General features: G+C 41.3%; 1 protein-coding gene across 3 annotated transcripts; it reads left to right on the top strand.

Annotated features, from left to right (window-relative positions):
* The first annotated feature begins 4,302 nt into the window (after window positions 1-4,302).
* ZBED5 (zinc finger BED-type containing 5) lies at window positions 4,303-9,637 on the top strand. Of its 3 annotated transcripts, none has more exons than XM_060104937.1 (3): window positions 4,303-4,524; window positions 6,150-6,265; window positions 7,350-9,637. In XM_060104937.1, the coding sequence occupies exon 3, from the start codon at window positions 7,486-7,488 to the stop codon at window positions 9,568-9,570; it is 2,085 nt and encodes a 694-aa protein (XP_059960920.1). In that variant the 5' UTR covers window positions 4,303-4,524; window positions 6,150-6,265; window positions 7,350-7,485; the 3' UTR covers window positions 9,571-9,637. The 3 variants fall into 3 exon arrangements, with proteins under 3 accessions (XP_059960920.1, XP_059960918.1, XP_059960919.1); XM_060104935.1 differs by having other exon boundaries at window positions 7,345-9,637; XM_060104936.1 differs by having other exon boundaries at window positions 7,313-9,637.
* The last annotated feature ends 1,997 nt before the right edge of the window (window positions 9,638-11,634 follow it).

The following is an 11,634-nucleotide window of genomic DNA, read 5'->3' as shown; positions in this document are numbered from 1 at the left end:
GCACATCCACAGATTTTTGGTATCCAAGGGGCAGGGGTCCTGGAACCAAACCCCCACAGATACTGAGTGAAGACTATATTATTTTCTACAGATTTTCTTCAGCTCTAAAGTTTTATGATTCTATGCCATGACATAGAAGAACTAGTGAGTCACTCCAAGATTCTAAAATATGGAAGATTGGTATGCTAAACCAATTAAATGGAAAAACAATGGGAGCTAGGAAGACTGTGGCAATAATTTAGAAGGAACATTTCTTGAGCCTGGTCTAGAGAACATGCGATAGTGATGGAGGGATGTGGATGAACCTAAGAAACATTAGAAGAAAATAACAATTTGATGCCTGCACATACGGAATATGAAGATGAATGAAGAGTGACTATTGACTCCAAAAGCTTGCTAGTTTGCGATATTAAAATAATGATAAAATCTTTAACAAAAATGAAGTTGTTGAGAAAGTAAAAGTGTTAGGAGAGATTTAGTACAGTTCTGAACATGCTGCATCTGAGCTGTTGGTATATATTCAAATAGAAAGTCTACAGACTTGAAAATCTAGAACTGAAGTTCAAGTGGGAAGTCAGGGCTCATGTTATATTTTTGAGAATCATTGAACATAGAGGGAATAGTGAAAGTCCTGGGAGTGAATACTAGCTACAATAAAAACTGATAATTGACATGACTAATTTGTTTATTAATAGGCAAAGACATTAAAATTGTAAACTTTTATTTCTTAAGCCTCTAAAAAGCTCAATTTATAAATCTTGTTAGTCTATTTATAAATCTCATAATCTTTGCATAAAAATATGGACAATCACTTTCACTTATTCTCTATGACTTAATTAATTCATAAGCATAACAGACTATATACTTCTTGGATATTTAACATCACTTGCATACTCCATTAATTAAATTTTCTTAGATATCTTAAACTACAATTACAAATGTAATATATCTAACATCTTGGCAGTGAAATTTTATAATCACTTACATAACTCTTGTAAATCTAATAGCGATAAATCAATCTTATACCGGTGGTCACAAAATTCTCTTAAATGTTTCATATTTTTTTCTCCCAGTTTTATTGAGATATAATTGACATACTGCACTGTATAAGTTTAAAGTGTACAACATTATGATTTGATTTACATACATCATGAAGTGATTATCACAAGTTTAGTGAACATTCATCATCTCATATAGGTACAAAACAAAGAAATAGTAAAAAGAGTATCTTGTGATGAGAACTCTTAGGGTTTACTCTCTTAACAACTTTCATATATAACACACAGCAGTGTCAATTATATCCATCATGTTGTACATTGCATCCTTAGTACTATTTATCTTATAACTGCAAGTTTGTACCTTCTGATTGCCCTCATCCAATTCCTCCTCCCCCGACCCGCTAAACTCCCACCCTCCCCCATAGATCTTAAAAGTTCACAAAGCACACAACACCACAGAAATTATTAACTTTCACAGAAATAATGAAAATTGTATTAATTTACCACCTTTTTTATATTAAAGGTGACACATTGTGGCAGGCATGGAGATGTGCCACTCAGATCCTTCTTCAAGAAAGGACTTGCTGCCCTGCTCAGGGGCCAGTAGTGTGATCAGCAGATGGCCTACAGCTGTCAGCGCATTCAGGGTCTGCCTCAGTTACAGTCCTGCCCTTCCCATGGCTGCCATATACTATCTGAGGGAGAGGGGAGTATAAAGGGTGGAGTGGGACACTCCAACCTACGATACTGACTCCAGAGCTCCCTGTCTCATCATCTGCTTCTGGCAAACCTAACTGCAGTGCAAATTAACTCACACAACCAACGTGAACAGAATTGCCATTTCAGACCTCTCACAGCAACTAAGGCTGCAAATGTGGGATATCAATCAAAATTCCTGTTAGTACTTCCCGTGATGATTTTATGGGAAGTAACTCAGTTAGTTACTTGAGCCCCAAGTAACTAACCGAGTTCCCTTTTCATGGTGAAGCTCTACCTGCTTACCCAATATATTACTGTAATCTTACTTGAAATCGTTTTCTGCCTTATATAAATATGCACAAGCACACCCCGCCCAGACACACATGGCCTGTAGTTCCCACCACCTCACTGCACTTAATCTTGGCTCTGCCAACAATTAGCTGTGGGAACTTGGGCAATTTATTTACCAATCTGTGCTCAATTTCCTTATCTGTAAAATAGGCATAGTCATCTGACAGGGTTGTAGAGAGTAAATGAGCTAGTACTTTAAAAAGTGTGTAGATAGCACAGCTTCTACCAATACTGCATATTCAATAAATGCTAGCCATTATCATTATTGGTCTGAGTTCTACATTGTCTATACGTTTTCTTATCTGTCTCAGCAATCAACATCCTATAATAACGTAGCAACTAATCAATTACAGAAAAAATTCTTATGTTTCAAGCCCCTTAATTATCAGACTTCGGATTTTTGGACATAGGTTAAATCCTAGACTTGACTTCAGTTGAATTTGTTATCAGCTGAATGTTTTGGATTTTCCCAATTCATGAACATGTAAACCAGATGCGTGAAGATTAGATCGGGAGCATATATGTAAAAGGCTTTTCTGAAATATAAAACATATGAAAATGTGGGATATTATTCCAATATTATTAAGAAGCTAGACAACTCCTGCAATTACAAAATGAAATTCTTCGCTCTTCAAGTAAAATTGCGCCCCTTCCCCAAAATGATTTCCCCCTTGGTGGTTAAAGCTCAAATGAGGCTGATTTAAGAGGAATCTTTTTTTTTTTTTTTTTTTTTGCAGTACGCGGGCCTCTCACTGTTGTGGCCTCTCCCGTCGCGGAGCACAGGCTCCGGACGCGCAGGCCCAGCGGCCATGGCTCACAGGCCCAGCCGCTCCGCGGCATGTGGGATCCTCCCGGACCGGGGCACGAACCCGTGTCCTCTGCATCGGCAGGCGGACTTTCAACCACTGCGCCACCAGGGAAGCCCCAAGAGGAATCATTTTAAAATGATAATAAAAACATATGGATAGCCTACCATAGGGCAAAGTTCTGAAGATGCTGAAATGACTTTAAAGCATTTGGGACCAAATGTTAACATCTATGATCAGTCCTAGGAAATCATCTTTTTCAGTCCTGAAAATTCTGTTAAATAAAAGGTTAGACTTCTTTCAACGCCTAAGAAAGTTATTCGCATATCAAAGAAGAGCATATTTAAGAAAAACAAAAGCTGCCCTTGCTTTTGACCACAAGTTGGGAATTTTCTGTCATTGGTGCAGCGCCAGAAAACAAGATCCAACTTTCATTTGGCTATTTCTACGGGGCCTCGAAAATCTAAAATATTGCAAACAATAGGACCCACTGTTTAATGCTACACGTATTTTAACAAATTCCCTCCAAGAAGCGTACATATTTTAAGATGCCAGTTTGGAAAAACAGACTGCAGGTCGCCACGACGGATCTCACACAATATGGAATAACGGAATACACAGCCCGAAGCCTTTTGCTGTGTTGTTTTTTAAAAGAGGGGATGGGCGTAGAAGAAATGGGCTTAAAACACCCGATGCTACAGCTAGCACACTGAGTGTTCCAGAGCGCTGGACGTTCCTCCGAGGAGGGAGCCACCGGTGAGGGGTGCAAAGACACAGGAAGCGGCCTCTTTCCCGTTGACACTGCGGAGACGCCGCTGTAACACGCGGCTCCCCGACCCCATGTGAGGTCACCCGAGAGCAGCGCCCCGGCAAGATCAGGCTCAGCTCCGAGCTCTGCCCGCTAGGGGCCCCCGACACGCCAGCGTCGGGGAGGGGCGGGGAAGGGAGAGGGAGTTTTCTGCCCCGATTCCAGTGAGAAAACAAGGAAAAGAGGAGGCGGTTGCGCAACCTGGGCCTGGGGTGCGGCTCGGGGAACAAAGAGGGCGTGAAAGCACCAGCAGCCGAGACTCTGCGAATCCACTCAAATCTGCCGCCGGGGCAGAGCCCCAGTGCTTGTGGATACGCAGATTTCTCAAAGCCAGTCCAGCCCTACAGGATCACAAATGCTATCTCGCAGCACCCAGGACTCTACACTGTAAACAAACGCCGGGGCTGCTCTGGCCCAGGGAAACTTAAAAACAATCGCTTCACGTCTGCCATTCAACTCAGCCTCCTTGAGCTCATGACTCCAGACTGCCAGCGGCGACGGCAGCTGGGCAACGCCTCAACCGAGCTTGGTCCTTTCCTTTGGTCCCACCCCACTGCTCAGCGCGGATTGGTGGCGGGGAGAAACTCCGGCGCTGATTGGGCAGTGGCGGAGTCGCTCAAGGAGACAGTAAGTTCGGGTGCCCCAGAGTGCTAAATTTATCTTCAGACGAGCTACCGCGCCCGCCGCGAATTGGATCTCTATGGAGGTGGCATAGGCGATATCCCTGACCTGAGAGCATCGCCCGGCCCCCCGAATCCTTCTTCCCTCTGTTTTGTTTTTCATTTCTCCCCTTCCTCCCTTCCCCCCTCTCCCCTCCAGTCAGCGACGACTGGCTCTTGACCCCGTTCAGGCCTCGGTGAAGGTGAGGACCAGAGCCGCCGCGGCGGCTGAGTGGTGCGCTCTGAAATGGCCGCTGCCGTGAGCTTCGTAAAATGGCGGCCGCGGGCTCTGCTGGGGACCGCGGCGCTGCTCCGCAGCCCAGCCGCACCCGAGACCCTTCTCTCCATCACTGATGGAGATGAAGGAGAAAGATAGCGGCGGGTGCTGAGACGTTTTCCTGTGGTTGTTAGCTGAGGCGACCGCCCGGGGACGCGAGAGCAGTTCCGTAGGCGAGGGTGGACGCCCACAGGAAGCCAGCCCCCCAGCTGTGGTGGGCAACGCGCTCCTGTGACAAGGGGCAGCCGAGGGATAGGTGGCCGGGCTGCCCATCGAGGTGACCGTTGAAAAAAGCACTTAGGTGCTGGACGGGGTGTCCGTACCCACCTCCTGCCTCGGCTTATGAATGGACTGCACTCCTACCCAGCCCTCCTGCCCCACGGGTATTGTTCAGAGCAGGAACCGCCTGAGGGTGGGGGGTTGAATGGAGGGTGCTACCTGTCACCTTAGCCGAAGAGACAAAAGAGGAGGGTTCCCCCCCGCCCCTTTTCAGGGAGTCGAATAGAAACTTTACTCTAGGGAGTCCAGTCTCTTTGTCCTCGAGAGATTCGGGGAAGCACCTCTAAAAAGGTGGAACTGAGGCCCTCCGAACAAAGCGTTTTCACTCCGTCGTGTCCTTCTCTGATAGCAGGGGAGAGGGATGCTAAATTTCGAGGTCACCCAGCGGCTCCATGAAGTTCTCGGCAACTAAAGCGCATTCAGGACTGTGAAAGGACAGTCTACTCTTTGCTCCCAGTAATGAAGATGTAGGGCTTTCTCCTGCTGCCAGTTTGAGACCCTCGACTTTCTGGCAGTTGTAACCCATTGTAATTCATTTCTCTCTGCACCATCCAACTCCTGGTAATAGATTTTTTTAGTGCTTGAGAGATTAAGAGTGTTCGGGGACACACAAGCAGTGACTAGGCACGTGGGCTCTGCAGTCGAACTTTCTGAGTTCTGTTCTCAGTTCTTCACAGATGTATTAACTTAGCAGGTGACTTAGCCTCTCTGTATCTATTTGTTCATCCCTAAAGGGGGGTTATTAATAATAGTCCCTGACTCTCAGGTTTGTTTTGAGGATTAAGTGACCTAATCTAGGAAGGATTTAGCAGTTACTGGCACATAGTAAACAGTGATCACTCAATAAACATTAGTAAGTTAAGGAGCTTGGTTATTGAGACAAGAGTGGTTGTAACAAAAAGGCATAGTTCATGTAACCCTTCCATGTATAATTCCATTTTAGATTACTTTCAGTGCTTAGTTTTAGAGACACTAGGTGTGACTGTACTTTAAAAAGTTAGGTTTCGTTTCTGAGAGTTTTTAATGTTTTTCTTTGAAGTCAGTGGATGGGGGAGCATTTCAAAATAATGAAATTACCAGGGTATTAAACAGGACGAAAATATTAACATTTTTACTATGTTAGGCATCTTCTATTTCAGTCTAAGATCTGCATGGCAGTGAAGAATCATTTGCACTGCCTGGCTCTAAAATAAATTGTAAAGAATGGTCATCTTAGAGGTGTATAGTTCGTTCTCCTTTTGTAGTGTCTAATTTTATTTTTTCTCATTCTAGGCTTTTGGTTACTCCCCTTCCACCCTATCCCTTAATTTTATTTTTTTTGAAGCGTCTGCGTTTCAAGCTGCCAAGGTGGAGAGAGTGATTGCAGAAGGGAGTGCTCCTCATTTCAGGTATCTTACCCTCTAGCTGTTACTGAGAAAACCATTTTGATTCAGGATCTAATATGAGAATCCAAAGCTTACTCTGAGCCAAATCATAAAGTTTAAATCAAACTTTAAATCAAACTAGCTATATTTAGGTAGACACTAAATTTGAATGCCTTAACTTATAAGGCTGGTATTCATCAGAGGTCCTAAAGTTTGCATTACCCTTCCATTTAATTATGCTTTTAAAAAACTCTTATATGAGGAATAAACCTATTTAAATGAGAGTTTTCTTTAGGTCTTCATTAAGACTTCACCTAAAGAATAATGGGATGTAGAGTAATCAGTAAAATATATGCATTATTTTGAATGAGTCTTATTTTGGATAATATAAATATTTATGTAATTTAAGTCCAGAGAAATAGTAGCTAACTTTTGGTTTACAGTTTATTTTTCAATGTTAACACACAGTGTTTAGATAAAACAGAATGCTGTGTCTTGCAAAACTTTGAACTGTTTGTGTTTTTGACATAGCTTATCAGAATAATTACTAGCCCTGAAAGGAGCCTTAAGATGTATGACGGTGTCAACAATGAATGTATCTAATGGCAGTAGGCATCAGAAAGCTAGAAGAGATTCCAAGATACTGTATATCATGAAAGGGGATGATAAATTATGGCCCCACGCTGTCTGTTTTTATAAATAGAGATTTATTGGAACACAACTTGCCCATTCTTTAACGTTTTGTCTCTGGCTGCTGCCATGCTACAACTACAAAGCTGAGTAGTTGCAACAGAGACCATACGGCCCATCAGGTAAAAAACATTTACCGTATGGCACTTTACAGGAGAAATTTGCCAACCCTGCCATGGGACCTCAAGGTCCCTTCCTTAAAAATGCATTTATCAACTCATTATTTCTTAGTCCAATGGTTCCCAAACTGTGTTTTATAGAAGATTAATGTTATCTTAAGTTAATAAGCGTTGTGAGAAAAAGATCAATGCTAACAATAGTTCCTTCTTTTAGAATTTATTTTAAAATGTAAGTTTAAGACTACTAAACTCATTTCTATAGCTTTTATTTTTATGTGATAATCTACCTTTAAGAAAAGGTGTGCCATACCTGAGAGCACCAGGAAGTCGAATGAGAGATCACCTGATACACGAACGTGTGATGTTCCATCTGCGCGTTGATGCATAGGCAGCACTTACAAATTAACTGATGTGTTGCTATATATCATCTCTTTGATGGTTGCTCATCTTCTATGTATCCTGTCTTATAATTTCAACACATTTGTGATACTCAATGTTTATTCTAAATTAACCATGTTTTGTACCACAAATTCATTGCCTATGGATCTGTTGCTGAAACAAGGAAGTCTTAAACAAGAAGTAGAATCTTTTTGTTATCAAATTGTGTCTGAATCAAATGATCAAAAGGTTGGAATATTACAGAGTGAAGATGAGCAGTTGCAGCCTGCAGTTTCTAAAAATTCAGAAGGTGAGCTTTCCAGGGTCAAATTTATGTCCAATTCCAACAAAATAACAACATTTAGTAAGAAACCAAAAAGAAGAAAATATGATGAAAGTTATTTATCTTTTGGATTTACTTACTTTGGAAATAGAGATGCACCTCATGCCCAGTGTGTATTATGTAAGAAAATTTTATCAAATAGCTCTTTGGCCCCTAGTAAGCTTCGAAGACATTTGGAAACTAAACATGCTGCATACAAAGACAAAGACATAAGCTTTTTCAAGCAACATCTTGATTCACCTGAAAATAATAAACCGCCAGCACCTAAAATTGTCAATACAGATAATGAAAGTGCTACAGAAGCATCATACAATGTAAGTTACCATATAGCTCTGAGTGGAGAGGCTCATACTATTGGAGAATTGCTTATCAAGCCTTGTGCAAAAGATGTGGTGATGCGGATGTTTGACGAACAGTATAGTAAAAAAATAGATGCAGTACAACTATCAAACAGTACTGTTGCACGTCGAATTAAGGATCTAGCTGCTGACATTGAAGAAGAGCTTGTTTGTAGACTGAAAATTTGTGATGGGTTTTCACTGCAGCTAGATGAATCAGCTGATGTTTCAGGACTTGCTGTGCTGCTTGTGTTTGTTCGTTACAGGTTTAATAAGTCTATTGAGGAAGACCTACTGTTATGTGAGTCTTTGCAAAGTAATGCCACTGGTGAAGAAATTTTCAACTGCATTAACAGTTTTATGCAGAAACATGAAATTGAATGGGAAAAATGTGTTGATGTTTGTAGTGATGCTTCCAGGGCAATGGACGGGAAAATTGCTGAGGCTGTCACCTTGATAAAATATGTGGCTCCCGAAAGCTCCAGTAGTCACTGCCTGTTATATAGACATGCACTAGCAGTTAAAACAATGCCTGCATCTCTGAAAAATGTGCTAGATCAGGCCGTACAAATCATCAATTATATTAAAGCTCGACCACATCAATCCAGACTACTAAAAATTTTGTGTGAAGAAATGGGTGCCCAGCACACAGCACTTCTTCTAAATACAGAGGTGAGGTGGCTTTCCCGAGGTAAAGTTCTTGTAAGACTTTTTGAGCTTCGTCGTGAACTGTTGGTTTTCATGGATTCTGCTTTTCGACTGTCTGATTGTTTAACAAATTCATCTTGGCTGCTAAGACTTGTATATCTTGCAGATATTTTTACTAAATTAAATGAGGTTAATCTGTCAATGCAAGGAAAAAATGTGACAGTGTTCACAGTATTTGATAAAATGTCATCATTGTTAAGAAAATTGGAATTTTGGGCCTCATCTGTCGAAGAAGAAAACTTTGATTGTTTTCCTACACTCAGTGACTTTTTGACTGAAATTAATTCTACAGTTGATAAAGATATTTGCAGTGCCATAGTGCAGCACCTAAGGGGTTTGCGCTCTACTCTGTTAAAATATTTTCCTGTAACAAATGACAATAATGCTTGGGTTAGAAATCCATTTACAGTAACTGTTAAACCAGCCTCATTAGTAGCACGGGACTATGAGAGCCTGATTGATTTAACATCTGATTCTCAAGTGAAACAAAATTTCAGTGAACTTTCACTAAATGATTTTTGGAGTAGCCTAATTCAAGAGTACCCAAGTGTTGCAAGGCGTGCAGTTCGTGTACTTCTTCCTTTTGCTACAATGCACATGTGTGAGACAGGATTTTCATATTATGCTGCAACAAAAACGAAATACAGGAAAAGACTTGATGCTGCACCTCACATGCGGATCCGACTTAGCAACATTACACCTAATATTAAGCGGATATGTGACAAAAAGACACAAAAACACTGTTCTCATTAAAATTGGAGGGTTTTGCATGCCTCTTGATAACCAAATATAAGATGAAAATAAAAGATGATTTACTTCACTGATGATATCTTGGGGTTTAAAAAAAATGATTCCAATTTTTTATACCTCTTAGATTTTAAGAAAGGTAAAGAATCAAAAATTTAAACCTGTACTACTGTTGGTATTTCTTCACGTAATTTCAAAGGGTTCCATGGTCATGACTGTGGGAAATATTGATTCACAAGGAAAAGTCCCAGTTTCTTAGCATGACATATCTTTTCAGGATCTAATCACTACCAGTGTTTCTAAGCATGCCACCCTGTAACCCTCCAATCACAGGGACCTTCTTGCCTAAACATATCACTGTTTTATGCTTCCAGGTCTCAAAAAACCATTCCTTCTCCTTGCTTCCTGACAGACTCCTATTTGCTTTTCAACCCTTTGACTTAATTTATCTTCAGTACTTTCATTCTCTAAGTCTTTCTATTTGGCTCTATTTTTTGTGTATGTCTCAGCTGTGAACTGCTTGGTGGTCTCATAATTTCCAGTGTTATTGGACTGAGCTGTTGTTATATGATCTTATCCAGCTCTATGTCTCCATTATCTGGCAGAAGACCTTACTAAAGTAGATGCTAAATAAAGGAAAAAATGTTGGTGAAGGTGACCCGACAAAAAATGGAAGAGGGCATGGTAGCTTATATTTGTATGCTATCGTGTATAGAATGCTACTCTTTGTTGTTTGGGCTCAGTTATTCCATTACCTAGAATTTAGTGTGGCCATTAGGCAGAAGTTACTGGGGAATGTCAGAGCTTTGATTGGAGCTGAACTGTTGGGGAGGTGGAGGGAGTGTGAAGAACATTTTCAGATTTTCTTTGTTTCTCAGTTCGTGTACAGATTATTGCCAATTCCATATACTATAGTCTAAATTAACGAGGCTTTACTGTACTTGAAGATGATAGGACTTGAAACCCTGATCAGGGTATTCTTAGAATACTATGAAAGATTTCCTTTTTTTTTTTTTAAGATGTTGGGGGTAGGAGTTTATTAATTAATTAATTTATTTATGCTGTGTTGGGTCTTCGTTTCTGTGTGAGGGCTTTCTCTAGTTGTGGCAAGCGGGGGCCACTCTTCATTGCGGTGCACGGGCCTCTCACTATCGCGGCCTCTCTTGTTGCGGAGCACAGGCTCCAGATGCGCAGGCTCAGTAGTTGTGGCTCATGGGCCCAGTTGCTCCGCGGCATGTGGGATCCTCCAAGACCAGGGCTCGAACCTGTGTTCCCTGCATTAGCAGGCAGATTCTCAACCACTGCGCCACCAGGGAAGCCCACTATGAAAGATTTCTGACTGACATTCCTGCCTCTAGTCTTCTCTTGCATGTCACATCACCCAACACAGTTCACCAACTCAGGGTTAAATATTCTTTGTGTTATTCCTATAGTCAAGACCTACCATATAACTACTAGATAGCCATTATTTATTTAATCTCACTTATTCAAACCCACTCCCCATTTTGGGGAAGAGGAGAACCTCCCCTCCCTAAGTCAGAATGTGATAGAATGATGAGGCTTAGGTACCTGCTCCACTACTTAATTAGCTTTTTTTTTTTTTGGGCGATGCTGAGCAGCTTGTGGGATTTTAGTTCCCCGACGACCAGGGGTTGAACCCAGGCCCTCGGCAGTGAGTGCTCGGAGTCCTAACCACTGGACCGCGAGGGAATTCCCTAACTAGCTCTTTAACTTTGGTCAATTTGAGCCTTTCTGAACCTATTATCTCATTTGTAAAATTGTAATTATGCTTCTTTAAAGAGTTATTAAGATAAAATGAGTATGTATATAAATCTAACAGTGGGTAGTCAGGAATAGATAAGTGACTTACATTAGTTCCTTGCCATATCCAGCCATGTTCCAGTCAAGCTTCACTCCACACTCACACTTCCAGTCTGAGTTTTTATTCTATGTGGAGACCTAACAGGCTATATGGGACCTGACCTAATATGAGGCAGCAAGATTAAGTATTTTTAGCCCAGGCTTTTTTTCCTTTGTCACATTAAGCACCTATTTACCTGTCAGTTACTC

Source organism: Mesoplodon densirostris, chromosome 7, assembly GCF_025265405.1.
Source record: "Mesoplodon densirostris isolate mMesDen1 chromosome 7, mMesDen1 primary haplotype, whole genome shotgun sequence".
In the NCBI taxonomy this organism is placed as follows: Eukaryota; Metazoa; Chordata; class Mammalia; order Artiodactyla; family Ziphiidae; genus Mesoplodon; species Mesoplodon densirostris.
This window is presented reverse-complemented; position numbering and strand designations above follow the sequence as displayed.